Source organism: Artemia franciscana, chromosome 5 (genome assembly GCF_032884065.1).
Source record: "Artemia franciscana chromosome 5, ASM3288406v1, whole genome shotgun sequence".
NCBI lineage: Eukaryota > Metazoa > Arthropoda > Branchiopoda > Anostraca > Artemiidae > Artemia > Artemia franciscana.
Window position 1 is genome coordinate 8,886,330 of NC_088867.1, and position 17,567 is coordinate 8,903,896.

A 17,567-nucleotide genomic window follows, 5' to 3' on the forward strand; every position below is an offset into this window, starting at 1 on the left:
GCCAAATTTGTTAAAAGAGTATGCTGTTCTTTTGTCATTCTTTCTGCTTTCAAATATTCTAGCTGCTCTCTTAATTAAACAAAAAAAGTTTCAGGGGTTCTTAGAAGCGAAGTTTGTTTAGCCCATCTCCTGAGCAACCGTCTCATTATAAGTAGCAACGCTGGTGATTGAATCAGAGAGCTGCTTCCCTGGCAACCCCTCATCTTATTCCCCTTTTTGAAGCCTTCCATTTTTCACATAGCTTTGAATTTCTTAATTAACAACAGAAAAAAAGGATATTGACGGTATGGTGAAAATAAGTCCTTGTACTGAAATAAATTTGATACTTAATTATTTTCTTTGAAGGATTGAATTACCTTTGGAAGCTGATCTACGTAAACATTACAAAACATGAATAAGCTCTAATTCCTCTTCAAGCTTAGAGAGGGATCGTATAGCACAAAAACTAGCTTCGCAAATCAATCTAAGCTTAAAATAATACATAAGATAAATAAACTTCTCATAAGTCAACAAGATTTTTTCTTTAGTATAAAACATGACTGTCGTCTGCATGTACAAAGGGGAAAGAGGGGACTAGTATAGTTCCCTAAATGTAAAGTTTTTCCGAAAATAATTGTTAAAGCACCAAGGACATAAAAGACAAACATTTCTGTTTTCCGGACACTTAGATTCACGATTTTCTGTTTTCTGGACATGCCTGAAATTCACGATTTTCCAAATTTTTTTTCGAAATTTTGAAGTTTGAAGGATAGATCATATTGTTCCCAGTATTGCCACGTTGAACAGTGAAAATGAATAAGCCAAACTGACAAGTTACATAAATTTGACAACGTTTTTCGTCTGTAAAGATTCGTAGAGTAACAATCTATTGATTCTTAAAGATAGCTACACCATAAAAAGAAAGCTACAGCTTCTTAAATTATTCAGTGTCATTTGTTTTTAGATAGTTATTTAATTATTTTCATCCAAAATTCTTTTTTTCGAGTTTGGCCCCGACTGCTTCCAAAAACTGAATAAATGCATATTAAAACATTTTTATTAAAATCTAATTTTTCGATATTTATAATTTTTAGAGATAAATGTAGTGGTGCAAATTTCCATTTCACTGTCATTTTCACTGCCCTTGGTAATTTATTATAATTCAAACGGATAAATAAGCTTCTTATGCAAGAGCAATAATTCTTACTATAAAATACTACTACTACTACTAATAACTCACTGCAGCACCAAGCCGCCTGAGGCCAACACAGCTACGCACGCTCCTCCTCCAACCTAATCTATTTAAAGCCTCCCTCTTTACAACCTCCCAGGAAGTTCCCATTTCCTTTAAATCTTTATTTATGACATCCTCCCAACCCAGACAAGGACGACCTGCTTTCCGTGTAGCCCCAGACGGTTGGCCAAAAAGGACAATCTTTGGTAATATGTCATCCTTCATCCGTAGAACGTGGCCTAGCCATCTCAACTTTTCTTTCATTATAGCCCCAGAAAGCGGGATTGAACCACACTTTTCGTACAACCTACTGTTTGAAATACGGTCAGTCAGCCGGGTACCCAGAACAATCCGTAGGCAATTTCTCTGGAAAACATCTAGTAAATTTTCATCTGCTTTTCGGAGTGCCCATGCTTCAGAGCCATATTTGACCACTGTCATCACTGTAGCTTCCAATATTCTAATCTTGGTTTGTAGGCTTATCTTTCTATTCTTCCAGACTTTTTTTAACTGTGAAAAAACACCCTGAGCTTTAGCTATTATACTTTTAACATCTTCACTGCTCCCACCATCTTTACTAATAATACTACCAAGGTAACTGAAGCTCCCAACCTGATCAATCTTTTCGTTACCTAATGTCACCTGTTCATCTTCACTTATTCCTAGCCTTAGTGACTTAGTCTTCTTAACATTAATTTTCAAGCCTATTTTAGCACCCTGAACTCGTAAAACCTCTAAAAATTCATTCATTTTGCTCACACTTTCATCTAATATGCTTAAATCATCAGCATAATCTAATTCCAGGAACGTTCTTTCTCCCCATTTGATTCCATGGTCTCCAATTGCCTTTCCTGTGCTCCTTAAGACGAAGTCCATCAAAATGATCCATATAAAGGGGGATAGAACACAACCCTGCTTAACTCCTGATTTAATACAAAACCAGTTGCTAACCTCATTTCCTACCTTAACCGCAGCAGTAATATTCTCGTACATAGCGCAAATCACTTTAATGTATTTTTCTGGTATACCATATAACGATAAGACCTTTTTTAACGCTGTTCCATCAACAGAATCGAAAGCTTGCTCATAATCGATAGAACTAAGGACCAAAAGTGTTTGACAACGAAGGGACTTCTCAATTATTAACCTAAGAGTGAAAACATGGTCAACACATCCTCTACCTTTTCTAAAACCGCATTGTTCTTCCCTTAAAACTTTGTCTACAGCATGTCTCAGTCTAAAAAGTATCATATTACTCGGTAATTTGCTACCTATAGAGACCAGACTAATGCCTCGATAATTACGACACTCACTCTTGTCACCTTTCTTATACAGTGGTTTAATTAAGGTTTTCCTAAAATCATTGGGTACTTCCCCTTTTTCAAAAATCATGTTCATAATCTTCAGTAGCTTATTCCTAACCTCAGAGCCACCATATTTAAGGAACTCATTATTCATGCTATCAGCACCTGGGGCCTTATTATTTTTTAATTCTTTTAGTACTGTCGCTAATTCTTCCTCACTAAAAAAATCTTCCTTCACATCCAAGGTATCACAAACTTTTTCATTTTCATCTATATCTTTTTCAGCAACTGTATCTCGGTTTAACACATTCTCAAAATGTTCCACCCATCTTTCTTTAACTTTTTCCTTATCACTAATTGTGGCCCCATTTCTATCTTTAACTGGGACTAGTCCGGATTGGCTACTCCCTTTCAATTTATTAACATGCCTGTATAATATTTTACTATTATGCCGTCTAGCCGCATCTTCCAGATCCTCAGCAATTTTATCCATCGCCTCCACTTCACATCTCCTTAGTTCATATTTTAATGCTTTCTCCACTTTCTTTACATTCCTTTTGTTTTCATACGACCTATCACTCAGATAATTCTTATACAAACCCCTTCTACTCTCTATTAAACCTAAAACTTTTTCACTAATATTCCTAGTTGCTGTCTTAGCACTCTTCCCTAGGACACCATCAGCAACTTCACAAATTGTTTTTCTGAAATTATTCCATCCATCTTCCACATTGTCAAATTTTAAACCCTCAAGTTTAGTACTCAACTGTTCCTGGAATTTTTTTTTTTCTCAAATTTTCATCCTGAAGTCTACCAACATCATAACTTTCCGGGAGGGAGTTACCCTTCCGAAATTTCAGCTTTAAATTAACCTTAGACACTACTAGATGGTGATCTTTACTTTTAACATCAATGACGACACTCCTATACACCCTGGTATCTTGTATTTATCCTGCTAGTCTTCTGTTTACAATAACATAATCAATAAGGTTTGCTGTCTTACCATCACGTGAATACCATGTCAACTTATGGGCCATTTTGTGACCAAACACCGTATTGGTTATAACTAGGTTGTTATACCTACAAAATTGCAAAAACCTATAGCCATTACTGTTTTCTTTTCCTACACCAAATTTACCTAGGCTAGGATACCATCTATCCCTATTTCTACCAACCTGGGCATTAAAATCTCCTAGCATAAACATCATATTTCTACCTGGTACCCTGTCTATTTGCTCCTGTAACTGTAAGTAAAATTCATCTGAGTCACTAGTATCTCCATCAGTTGGTTCAAAGGGGGCATATACTACTATAACTGATACCCTAAACTTTTTAGTCATAAAATGAGAAATTAGTATTCTATTATTAATACCTTCCCAGCCTAAACAAGACTTAGCAGCTTCGTTATTCATCATGAGCCCTACTCCCTGTCTATGTACCCCATCCTTCCTGCCTGAGTAAACAAATTCTATGTCACCTAATTTCATGCTTCCTACCCCTGGGATATGAGTTTCTGAAACTCCTAATAAATCCAGTTCAAACCGTCTGAATTCGTCAGTCAAAATGTCGACGCGATAGTCATTTTTTAACGTCGTAACATTTCAAGTTCCAATTTTCATGTTCTTTAAATTTTTGAAATTATTTTGGCCTCAAGAAAAGCAGTGATCCCGGATACCAGTGCAGGATGGGGACCAACATTTCTCCTCAAGTCTACACCGAAGCGCTTAAGCCGGCTTAGAACCGGACAGCAAGAAGTCCCTGGGACCTCCAGTAAGTTGGAGGCTTTGTTCAATACTGGGCCCATCTTGGTCACAGCATGGTTTTCAGCACTTGGCGATGCTCTTCTATCAACAAGAGTCTAAATCCCGCACAGACAATCCCAAGCCTATTACCTCCGACTCATTATATATTCATGCCTAGAAATATTATGCTACTACGGGGAGGCAGCCCATAGTAGATAAATCAGCTAGGAAGAGGTTTTTCAGCCCGAAAACGCCCATCAAAACAAACCAAGCCCAGAAAATTATCCAATAATCAGAATCCCGTGCGAGTGCTGTGTTGTTTACTAGGCTATAATTTCCTCGAGGGGCGCCACTCCTCAAGTGGGAAAAATTGACCGCAAGTTTCCCAGTCTTGCAGGTACCCCGAAAGGGTCGAGGCAGCCCTTTACAGAGGCCGTTGTCCATAATTCTGGATCTTACGCCCTGCCGCAGTTGTCCTCCTATAGAGGATCCTCCCACGATGGTGTTCTGCTTCACCATGCAATTTAACCCATTACTGGGAGAAGGTTTGTAACTCATCTGACGTGTGAACACGGCAGTTGGCCCTGTTGAGCGTACATTTGAGGGGCCTTCTTCCTCCTCCACCTGTAATTATGACCCCCAGGGGAGGGTTTCCCAGTTTCTATTGTGGGCCTCACTTGGACAAGGTCCTACATAGTCTAAGCCTCCTATGGAGCTACTTTACCTATCTCTAGGGCTTTCCCCTATCTGTTGTCCTCCACAAAAACCTAGCATGATTATCTAATAATTAACTAACTAATGCAACTAATAAATAGTTGCAGTAAATTGGAACTTTACTTTAATTTAGACTACAAAGTAAAGGACAAAAATAACATATACAAGCTCTGTTGTCCTCTGCTAAAACCTAGCATGCAAATTGTAGCCAATTTAGCCTGTTTGAAACCTCTCACAAGCCAATACCCTATAGAAAACACCTTTGAGAATTTAAATGAAGAAGAAAACTTATTAGAGACTCTGCTAATACTGCAAAAGTAGACCTAAGTAGCCTATTTAGCCTGTTTGAAACATCTCACAAGCCAACACCCTATAGAAAACACCTTTGAGAATTTAAATGAAGAAGAAAACTTATTATAAACTCTGCTAATACTGCAAAAGTAGACCTAAGTAGCCAATTTAGCCTGTTTGAAACATCTCACAAGCCAACACCCTATAGAGAACACCTTTGAGAATTTAAATGAAGAAGAAAACTTATTAGAAACTCTGCTAATACTGCAAAAGTAGACCTAAGTAGCCAATTTAGCCTGTTTGAAACATCTCACAAGCCAACACCCTCTAGAAAACACCTTTGAGAATTTAAATGAATAAGAAAACTTATTAGAAACTCTGCTAATACTGCAAAAGTAGACCTAAGTAGCCAATTTAGCCTGTTTGAAACATCTGTCCTTTTCCCACTACAAAGGGGGTGGGGCATTGAAGCCACTGCTCCTAGAAATATCTTCAGATTTTGCAATATGTGTCTAATAATGTTTGTCTATTCTTTTACTTTTTCAGAATTTACAACAGAAATATGCCCCCCCCCCAAAAAAAAAAAATCTTACATACATGATCAAGTCATGCATACTTAGCATGCACAAAATTAACTACATACGAATAGATATGCACCACAAGCCACTCATATGTACATACAAAATAGAACAGCATAAAATATGTTTGCTGAACTGTGTACAGAGAAAAGATCGTAAATTTCCGAAAAACAAAATTGTTGACTAACACAAATGTGGCCTAAACAGTCCATGGGAATATACTAATTGAATTGGAAACTAAAAATAAGACTTTTGGTGTGATCAAAGCTTTAAAACAACATTTCCAACTCGATAAAGAATAAAATACGTAGAACAAAACTTTTAAATGCAAAAGTCGTCCACGGTAATTTTAAAATGATGATTCTTTCTTTAAATTTTATGAATTAACAATATTTTCTAACAAAATTTCAAATTATTAGAGAACTTTACCGCCACAACTATATGGCTATAACTTATTTAATGTGTTTGTAAATTGTTTAAAGATATCCGTTTCATTTTCAGATGAATTAAAGGATAAAATTAAAGAAGTGATTGGAGCTACGATAACGAAATCAGGAATTGGAGATACGGTATGTAATAGATATTTTTTTCTTCTTATATTCGTGGTTAATAATAGTACTGTACTGGATTCTTTTAGCAACTTAGTACTTTTCAAGTGGGGGTAGAAAAGCTTTCAGCCATAGACTCTAAAAATATATTAAATATACTATTTTTTGTGTGACTTGCACGAAGGAATGTAAGGCTTTCAAGCGGTTCGTGGTAACAAGCTGTAAGTAAGGAGCGACACAGCTCAATAGTAGCCAAAACTCTAGAAATAATATTTCGATATTAACAGATATACCAAAAGATTTTACTTACTAAGCTGATTCCAAATATATAGAATTCATTACATTTAGGAGAACCCGTCAAAAACGACAAGCCTAAGAAAATTTGCTTGATTTTCCAAAAAGGTGTGAAATACCAGTCAAAAGACAAGGGATCTTAATGAAATTCACACCGTCCAACTCAACATATCTGAGAACCTTATAGTAGTTGGCTCGTGGTAACGAACGGTAGTAAGGAGCGACCCGGCTCAATAGTAACCGAAACTCTAAAAATCGGAATTTTGATACCAACATTTACATTAAAAGAATAAAATTTTATTGCTAATTTTAAGTATATAAGTTCCATCAAGTTTAGTCTTATCCATCAAAAGTTACGAGCCTGAGAAAATTTGCCTTATTTTCGAAAATAGGGGGAAACACCCCCTAAGAGTCCTAGAATTTTAATGAAAATCACACCATCAGATTCAGCGTATCAGAGAACCCTACTGTATTCCTATCTACAGCTCCTATCTACAAAATGTGGATTGTATTTTTTGCCAGAAGACAGATCACGTATGTGTGTTTTTTTTATGTTTTTTTTTGTGTTTTCCCCCCAGGGATGATCGTATCGACCCATTGGTCCTAGAATGTCTTGAGAGGGCTCATTCTAATGGAAATTAGAAGTTCTAGTGCCCTTTTTAAGTGACCAAAAATCGGAGGGTGCCTAGGCCCCCTCCCACACTCATATTTTCCCAAATTCAGCAAATCAAAATTTTGAGATACCCATTTTGTTCAGCATAGTCGAAATATTTAATAGTTACGTCTTTGGCGACGACTTATTCCCCCAAAGTCCCTGGGGGAGGGGCTGCAAGTTACAAACTTCTGGGGGAATTTTTTCTGGTGGGGGGAGAGGTTTGCGTGGGAGGATATTTCCATGGAGGATTTTGTCCTGAGGAAAGAGAATTTCCACAAAGGAGGTGCAGGATTTTCTGGCATTACTTGAAAAAACAATTAGAAAATAAATAAAAAAGTATTTTCAGATGGAAATGAGGAGCACCATTAAAACTTAAAACGAACAGAAAATATTACTTATATAAGGGGGTTCGTCATCTCCACAATACCTTGCTCTTTACACAACATATTTCTAGTAAATTCAGCTATTTATTCTACGGCTTTTGTGATTCAGGGCTTATTCTTAAAGAATTGGGACAAAATTCAAGCTTTAATGTAAAGAGCGAGGAATTGACGACGGGATAGACTCCCTCATATACGTAATAAAAATATACAAATATAAAAGTTCGTTACGTTAGTTAATTCATATGATACGTATATTTATTACTAATAAAAATGTTCGCAAAAAAAGTTCTATTTGCATTTTTAAGTAACAAAAAATTGTAGGGTAATTAGGCCTCCTCCCCCACCCTTTTTTCCAAAATCGTCCGGTCAAAAATGTGAGGAAGCCATTAAGCCAAAAAAAAGTTAATTATTATTCAAAAGTTTGACTCTTTGTCACAGTTCTACTTTTTAAACAGTAAAAAACTTTAGCGTAAAAAGCGGGACGTTGAGAATGGGACAGCCCCTTTCATATACGGAATAATTTCTGTTCGTTTTAAGTTTTAATGTCGCTCCTTACTTTCAGTTGAAAAAACTTTTTTTTTTTGTTTAATATATACATAGACAAAGACTGGCCTTACTGCCAGTCTTCCTCACTTGGAACGCGGCAGGCTTGTATTAAATTATGGGGTGTTTCAATGGTTTTCAAGTCAAGTCCTTCGACTCCTCCCCCCTCCCGGAAAATTCGTACATTACCCATATTAGTCTATAAATCAGGTCCTCAGTGTTCGTTCCATTTTACTCACATTTTTCACTCGTTCTAAATAATATCCAAATGTCTTCCCTTTTGAGGAAACTTTCCCTTTTGTAGGATATATAAGTTTATTATTGCGACAATGAAAGATACTGTAAAAAAAATTCTGATTATATCACACCGTTTTAAAGGGGTGGGGTAGCTGGTGTAGAGTTGTAATTTCAATTACCATTACATTTGGTAAGTGTCAATTGGAGAACCGTATGTTACTACTCTTTTGCTATAATGGCGCTGCTTTCACAGGAAAAATCTTGGTGTATAATCATCACAAAATGCCTGTTAAAAGTTTTGAATCTTTTCAAATAGGGTAAAGAATAGGGTATTCAGTCTTGATAACCCCTAAGATAAATGAAGGCTCATAAACTAAGATGAACAGCCAAGTCAAACCCAAAACAGATATTAATCACCACATTAAAGTATGGTTCTCCCTACCCTGTTAAATGAAGTTAGAGGCAAGAACAGCATCTGCACTTATTATTATTTTCTTGATTATGTATTTTCGTTCCACTGAGCCATTCAAATAGTAAAACCTTTAGTATATTTTTGCGCCTAAGGACACTGTCCATTTTACAAAGTCCCTTGTTTGCTGGCTTATGTAGCTTGTGTTACATGCTTAGTAGATTCGTGATCTTGTATACAGTTTAGGGATCAGAGTGTCTCTTCGATGGGTTTAACAGCTTTACCTAGGTACACTTTTAACTTAATGGATTCTGGGAATTCTCTCTGAAGATTTGAAAGCCTTTCAAGGGAAACGGATATATATTCTCAATACTATGTATGTTCCATATTAAGATTGGATGCACTTTCCTGATACGGAACTGCACAAATGCTTCTCTTGAACTGCAACAGTCGATTGAATGGTTTGCATAATGAAGCAAGGGCAAAGATTTCATTTTATCTAGTGATCTCTCTCTCTCTCTCTCTCTGTCTCTCTCTGTCTCTCTCTCTCTCTCTCTCTCTCTCTCTCTCTCTCTCTCTCTCTCTCTCTCTCTCTCTCTCTCTCTCTCTCTCTTTCTCTCTCTCTCTCTGTCTTTCGCAGTTTTAGAGGGGACAGTGCTGAGAAGTAACGCAAAACCCTAGTGCAAGACTTTAGCTAGGTTCCTTTTTTCCCACCATCATCAGCAGCTGCAAATTACATATGCTGATTAGCAGATAATCGCAGAAAATTCATTTTCCTTTTTTGGGTTTTTAATTCCGCCTCTTATATCATCGGCACTAACTTTTGTCCTTTCCAAATCTAGAAACTGCATTTGTGTGTCAACTGCACTGATAAAATCACTAAATTTAAAGCTTTACAATATAAAGAAATACTTAAGTTTGAGCAGTTAATACTTCATACATTTAATTCTGGGGTGCACAAGAAGAACATCTACCTAGTTTTTTTGCTGAGTGCCCATTCTTGATATTGCACCCTTCCACGATGCCACCATAATTAAGAAAAAAACGCCTCTTTGTTCCAAGATCCCTCTTTTTATTTTATCTCCTCTTCTCATACATTTTAATCAATAATACCCTCAATCCACCTAAATAAAAATCTTTTCCATCATTTTACGAATTAACACATTCAACAATTAGATATAGTTTTTCATTTCTATTTTTAACTCTTTATGTCACTCACTTTCTTACAACCATTTTAGTTGCCCAGAATTCCATAAATACTCTTGATGGAAGATTTTTTTTTTATTGTAAACATAAAGTTTGTCTTTGTCTCCACAAATTATTTTAATAGTGATAATAGTAAAGAAATGAGGAATTGATAAGAAAATAAAATGTTGTCAATTAGTTACCAATTTTTTTAAGCATAAATCCATCTCAAGACACGTAGCGCGAAGAAAGAGAAAGAATAGAAAGTAGAAGAATACTGAATTTCAGCGAAAAGCTGCAAATGCTTATGAAATATTCACAAAACTATTGCACAGCCCCTACTGTAGTCATGACCTTTGAAAAAAAATAAAGATCTAGGAATGATCAGGCTTGTAAGTCAATTTTAATGTGACACCTTTACTAGAGATGTTGAATGTGAAATGCCATGAACTTTGGGATCAATGCTAACTTGTTTCCAAGTAATTTCTATTAGAATAATATTTATGCCTTAGCAAACAAGCATGTGCCTTCATTGTATTTTTCCCCATGCATTTTGCATGGAAGAAGTTGTCAAAATGAGTGGGACCTAATTTGATAGAGAGAACGGTTCAAAGCTTAAACTGAACGTTTCTAGCCAAATGGATCCTATATATATACATGAGAATTTACAGTTCGGGGACAAGGGCTCCTCCCCAAATTTCAGCGAAGAAATGGTCGAAATTTTTATTTTTCCCATTTATTTGAAACCTCTAAAGACCAGGATTGTCACCTGGTCTAATGGGACTGAAAATTTTATTGGAAGGGGATAGTGTAATGGCCTGGAAATGCGTAAAAAAAAAGTAGTTCCTGAACAATTAGAAACCTGAAGTCGAAAATCCCCGGACCGAGAGGAATCTCATATAGACAAAATTTATTCAGATCCATGGCCCCTCCATAAATATGGATAGAGAATGGTCATACAAAATAATTATCAGTTCAAGATTTATAACCTTAAGCTCTTGGGCTACGAGGATCCAAATGCACAAGGAAAATAGAAAAAAATGTTGGCTCCCCCGACAAGGATCAAATAAGGCCAGAAAACATGCTTTTCAAGTAGCTTGAAACTTATACTCGTAAGTTCCTGGGCAGGAGGAACCCTAATGTACCAAGAAAATTTATAAGAACATGACCAACAAAAACACACTGCTCGAAATACAAAATCGTTTTCAGTAAAAAGCGATGGACTTCAGATCGTTTACGGCTTGGTTGTCCTACTCTTATTCCCCGTGATTTCTGTTCATCTTAAGTTTCATTTGACTAAGAATTTTAGTTTCATTTCGTTTTAGGATTCATTATTCGTCCATAAAGTTCTTCCCAATATGTTTTCTTTATTTTTAATGTGGTTCTCATTAATTTTCTGTTTTTTCCGAATTTGTTTAGATTTGGTTTTGTTTGATTAAATGACATTATATCTGTTATTTTTAGATTTTAAAATGGCTCTTTAGATTTTTTTAAATTCATTTTTTGTTTTTTTTATTCAATTAGGCTACTCTCTTGTCAGATTGATCAGACAATTAGAAAGTTGGCGTTCCAAGTTCCCATCTATTCTCTTTTCCCTTACATCTCCAAGTTCCCAACTTTTGTGAAAATCTACAGTTGCCATTGTCATGTGTCTCAGCTATAAGAAGTCCAACTTTACTGGTCAATAGTGGTCGATGAACGCTTGGAAATTCGATCTCTTTCACACTGAATATTGACTTAGGGACCTTAGATTGCAAACCTTATCGACTGTATACCTCAGAACTATTTCATTGGCAATTTGTATTCTCAGATTACAGTGTCCATCAAAATAGATATTGTCTCAAACGGAATCCAGTTTTTCAAAAACTTGATTTACCTTTTTCCAACTTACTGCCACCACGCAGTTGAAATTCTATATTTACCTCTTTTCCTGAGCATCAGAACACTTTAGTAAAGTTTTCTGATTGTTTGCAGTAACGTTTACGGCATTGAACTGTTACGGTATTTGAGTTGTATTCAATTGTTGATGACGATGTGCAAATTACGAGGTCCTTTCAAACTGATCCACAGCGTGTTCTAGCCACATCTTGTCTGGATGCGTTGCAAACTAAAGCAATATTCTGGCAAAGATATTCAAACTATAAGTTCAAGTTCATTTACTAATAATAAATTAATAAAAACCTTATTAACGTAAAATTACCATTGAGGTACACCGATAATTATTGCCAAATAGTTATTTTTAAACTTGAAAAAAGAAAAATCATAACAAAAACCTAAAGAATTCCAATCATTATTGCAATCTTACATCAAATAAAATATTTAAGGTTTTTTGTCCTTGTCGCTGTTGTCATTGTCATTACAATGTTATTATTGTCGATAGTCACCCGTTGTCCACCTGGGCCGAAAAAAAACGGCTGCAGCCTCCAAGACTTTTGGTTTTCAAAACCTTTAAAAATTATTTCAGTATTGTAAAAAATTTGAATTTATTTTCATATTCTGGGAATTAAATTCCATTTCTTTGAAAGCTATAAGATTGACTATTTGAAAATCTATGCTAAAATTTAAGTATATGATTATTAATCGAAATTTTGCAATTGGATTACCGAAAAGAAGATCAAAATTCTATGGTCCGATTGTCAACTTAACAGTCTTATTGGGAAATAAAAATGATTTTGTTCTTCCAGCCTTAAATCTGTTTCCATTTGAAGCAGAGAGAAGGCACTCCCAGCGGTGAAAACAAATTAAATAAGAAAACTGGGAAGCAGTTTATGAACTTTATTCAAATGGTATTAAAATACTAACTTGTAAGATGTACTGATTGTTCCAAAGCTCAAAATAAATTGCCACTAATTCACCAACAACAATATTCCTTTTATAAACGTTCAATATTTACAAGATTCCTTCCTCTTCCCGTTCCAAACCCCTAGAGACATAATTTCTAAGTTCCCAATGCTCAAATATCCCCTTTTCATTTGAAAATATTCTAAGTCCATGAAATTGCCTGTAATGAGATATCCTTAATAGATGGACCAATGCTATAAGCTTATTTGAAAAGCTAGGCTTCAAGTTGATATTTGTTTCTGGAACGACAATGATCTTCCTGGATTTCCTGGAAAAATTTTGTTTCCTTTTGAGAAAGATACTATAGTTTTGTTTTTCCATAAAGTAATATGTTTTTTTTCTCTAAATCTTTCTGTCAGGTTCATGATTCTTTTTTTTATACAACAGTTTTTCCTAGCTTGAAGGAAGGGGCTCAAAACCTAAAAAGTGTAACTTTAGGCTACTGTTTTTCAGTTTTTCTTGCGTTTTTCTTCAGTGGGAAATATTTCCTATTCTCCCTCTCTCTGTGTAAAGATGTGTCTAGATAGCATAAGAAAAGAAAGCATCATATTTCTATACAAAAATTACACCTGAATTTGGAAAAAAATGTGTGAGTTATATCGAAAATCTTAGAAATTATCGACTATACAATTCGGATGGAGGGACCTTTTCCAAGAGACGCATTAGATGAAGACGTGCCTGTCTGTATGAGAGAAGAGTGACACTTGCTTTGAAAACACTTTACACCTGTTAGTGGTTGTAACTAGTTTCTGAGACTTTCTGGAAAATTTTTTTTTGTTTCTGAGACAGGTATTATGGTATTGCTTTTCTATAAACAGTCTTGCTTCTATTATTTGTGCAAACTACAAAGGGTGTTCATAATGAGTGTGCTATTAGAACGATCCCCGGTGAGAACTATAATTTTACAGAATAAAGTCTTAGAAATAAGAAATATGTCCTTTTTATAGAAAAGTACTTAAAATTATAGAAATATGAGAAATATAAAGTGCTTTTCTTTCTTTTTCTTTTATATATTCCGTCTTTTCCGTTTTTGACGGGTAATAAATTGATAATAATAATTAGTATTTTAATGGCATTTATATAGAGCCATTACCGTGCTAATTTAAAAATATAAGCAAAATTGGTCACGGTAATATGCATTATTTGAAATTTTTAAAAGTTAATACACCAAACACAAATTGAATGACTACGGCAAATACTTCAATTTTGGTGGAAGACCCAAGCTCAAGTGAAAAGTTCCTTTCCTGTTTAAAATCAAACTTAAATAAAGAATAACAATTTTTTCAGCTGAAAGTATGGAGTGACATTAAAACTTAAAACGAACAGAAATTATTCCGTATATGAAAGGGGCTGTCCCCTCCTCAAATCTTCGCTCTTTACGCTTAAGTCTGACTCTTTCTCTCAACTCAACTTTTTAAAACAATAAAAAAAAACTTTAGAATAAAGAGCGAGGCGTTGAGGAGGGGACAGCACTTTTCATATACGGAGTAATTTCTGTTCGTTTCTAGTTTAATATTTAGTTTCTGAACGTTTTTGAATAATGCAGGTCTTGATTTTGGCTAATCGTACATGAATAATTAAAACCTCATTTAAAACCTCAAATCCTCGTCAATACCTCGCTCTTTGCGCTAAAGTTCAAATTTTGTTCTAATTTTTTAAGAATGACCCTGAATCACAAAATGCATAAATTAGCATGAATAGCTCTCATGAAAGTACTAAATAAACCGTAGCGTAAAGAGTGAAGCATTGACGAGGAACGAACCTCCTCATATACGTGATAATTTCTGTTCGTTTTTAGTTTTAATGCTGCTCCTTACTTTTAGTTGAAAAAAAAATTGTTGTTTTTTTTATTTATTTTCTAATCGTCTTTAAATAATGTTGGGAAATCCGTCAGTCCCTTCATGGAAAATTTCCTCCCCGCATGAAAGAACTCTTCATGGGAAGAACCTACCACTTAACCTTCTCCGCCTACCCCTCGCCCCTCCCCAGAAAAAATATCCCTGAAAATGTCTGTGTACTTCCCAATAACCAATCCTATATGTAAGCAATGGCCAGAGTTCAGAACTTGCAACCCTTTCTCCTGTTACTGTAGAGGATTGAGCCATCCTTAAAGACAAAGTTAATGGATTTTTCGACCACTCTGAATAAAATGGGCATCTCAAAGTTTGATCAGGTGACCTTAGGAAAAAATTGACCGTGGGAGGTAAGCTAGTTACCCTCCAATTTTTTGGTCACTTCAAAAGAGCACTGAAACTTATAATTTCAGTTTGAATGAACCGTGTAAAGATATTTTAGGATCACTGGGACGGTACTATCACCCTTGAGAAAAAAAACAAATAAAAAAGAATCTGTGATCTTTCTTCTGGCAAAAAATGCTAAATTCCACATTTTTGCAGATAGGAGCTTAAAACCTCTTCAGTTGGGTTGTAAGATACGCTGAAACTGATGGTGTGATTTTCATTAAGATTCTATGATTTTTAAGGGCGTTTCCCCCCTTTTTCCGAAAACAAGGCAAATTTTCTCAGGCTCGTAACTTATGATTGGTAAGACTAAAATTGATGAAATTGTACTTTTGAAATCAGCATAAAATCCGATTCTATTGGTGTATCTATTGGTATCAAAATTATGTTTTTTAGAGTTTTGGTTATTATTGAGTCGTGTTGTTTCTTACTTACATTTCGTTACCATCAACTGTTTGATAAATAAAATGTTTTATGTTCAAAGAATATAAAGAGCGACTTCATAACTTCAAACGAGTAAAAGTGGTTACATCAAGACGGCCGCCATTTCCACCCTCCAAACCCCTATTCCTAATATTATAGCAAATTCGACTTATGGATTATAGGAAGTATGATCGATATCTACAATTTTTTGAATCTTTAGTGCAAAGATTAGGGGGCCGAGGGGAGTGGGAGCCCCATTATTTATCTCTGTTCAATTTAATATCGCTCATGTCTTTCTATTAAAAGCATGTTGTTTCTTAATTTAATATCTGTCCATTTTTAAAATCTTATGTATGGTTATCGTAATTATTAGGGGAGCTGCCACCCTGCTCCTTAACATTTTACACTGATGTTTATTTTTATGGTAACACTAGGGAAGCCCATTTGGCTGATATACTATTTCATTAGCCTCTCAAATAAACTATACTTGTTTATTGTCACTGTACATAAAAGTAAATCTATAATTTTTGTATTAATAAATATGCTTATGGCCTTGTATGTAGTTAATACAATTGTTGGTAATTGCACACATTTATTGTGAATAATGTACATTTTAATTGATCTAATTTGTCACTTTTAACTAAGAAGGGGCTTGGAAAGAGGTGTCAATAAGCTCAGGAGAACGTTGAAGTATTTTTGCTGTTGAACGTTGCTTTTTCGCTGTGAACGATGTTTTTGCTGTTAAACGTTGCTTTTTCACTGTGAGCGACATTTTTGCTGTTGAACGTTGCTTTTTCGTTGCGACCTACATTTTGCTATTGAACGTTGCTTTTTCGCTGTGAACGACATTTTTGCTTGTTGAACATGTCGAATGCTGAAGCGTTGAAGGAAATTTAAATGTAAGCAAAAAGTTTTTCATATGATAAAATATCCTCAAATTTCCATAGAGTCATTTATAAGCCAATCTTATCTCCCAACCTCCCTCAAAAAGCTAAGGATGATAAGGAATAGACCATAAATTTGATATGGTAAAGAATGTTGTTCATCGTCTTCTGAAGCTACTTATGGGTAATCACTCAGATTTTGTATGATTGTTCCATTTTTATGGATTTTTGACAAATTCAGAACATATTCTTCTTTTCTCTTGTCTAAAGACAGGTAACTTTGAAAATGTATAGGGGCCTATATATTACCAATTCTTAACCTAGTTTTAGTTATCTTAATAGCTATATCTGCTCTTCATTTATTCGCGCATGCACTGACCAACTCTAAAGTATACCAACACCAATGATTGCAAACTGACGATCTCAGATATGTAGCACTATGCGCCTCTGACACTTGCGAGTTTCTAATTCTTAGATCCTTCTATATATTTCTACAAACAACAACGGATAAAACAAAGAGGAATTACTTTAAGACAGTTAAATTTTTATTCTTAAATGAATGTTTCGGCTTTCCAGCAAAGCACATAAAAAATGCAAAATAAAACTTTCAATAAAATGCTAAAACAGAAACTAAAAATTAAAACGGCTTTAGAATCATTACTTCAAGGAAGCTCAATCAGGATTGAAGAAAAAAGATCATATATTTATAAATATGGTTTTCAGCTTGTTCAGAATATATACGCACAGGACGGTAGCTTTGGGGCAAACAATGTATGCATGTATATATAAATGCAGCCAAGCACATATAAAATAAGAATTTCAATGAAATGCCAGGTGATAAAAGCTGAAGTTAAAAATTAGAACATTCCTGGAATGATTACTTCCAGGAAGTTTAACTAGGACTAAAGATAAGAGATATATTTTTATAAACTTATATGTCAGCTTGTTTAGAATATGTACACAGAGGACGGTGGCTTTGATGCCACTTAATTGAAAACTTCAGACTTTGCTCATGTCTGTCGGTACTTATATTTTAATTACCATTATTTAAGAAGTTTGTCGCAACTGCCCTCCACCTTTCAT

At 35.1% G+C, this 17,567-nt stretch overlaps 1 protein-coding gene across 1 annotated transcript in view; it reads left to right on the plus strand.

Moving 5' to 3' along the window:
* LOC136026953 (uncharacterized) overlaps window positions 1–17,567 on the plus strand; it is a 280,140-nt gene that overhangs the window by 199,936 nt on the left and 62,637 nt on the right. Inside the window, exon 15 of the mRNA XM_065703812.1 lies at window positions 6,344–6,411. Within this exon, the coding sequence (XP_065559884.1) occupies window positions 6,344–6,411 (68 nt within the window). The remainder of the gene's footprint in view (window positions 1–6,343; window positions 6,412–17,567) is intronic.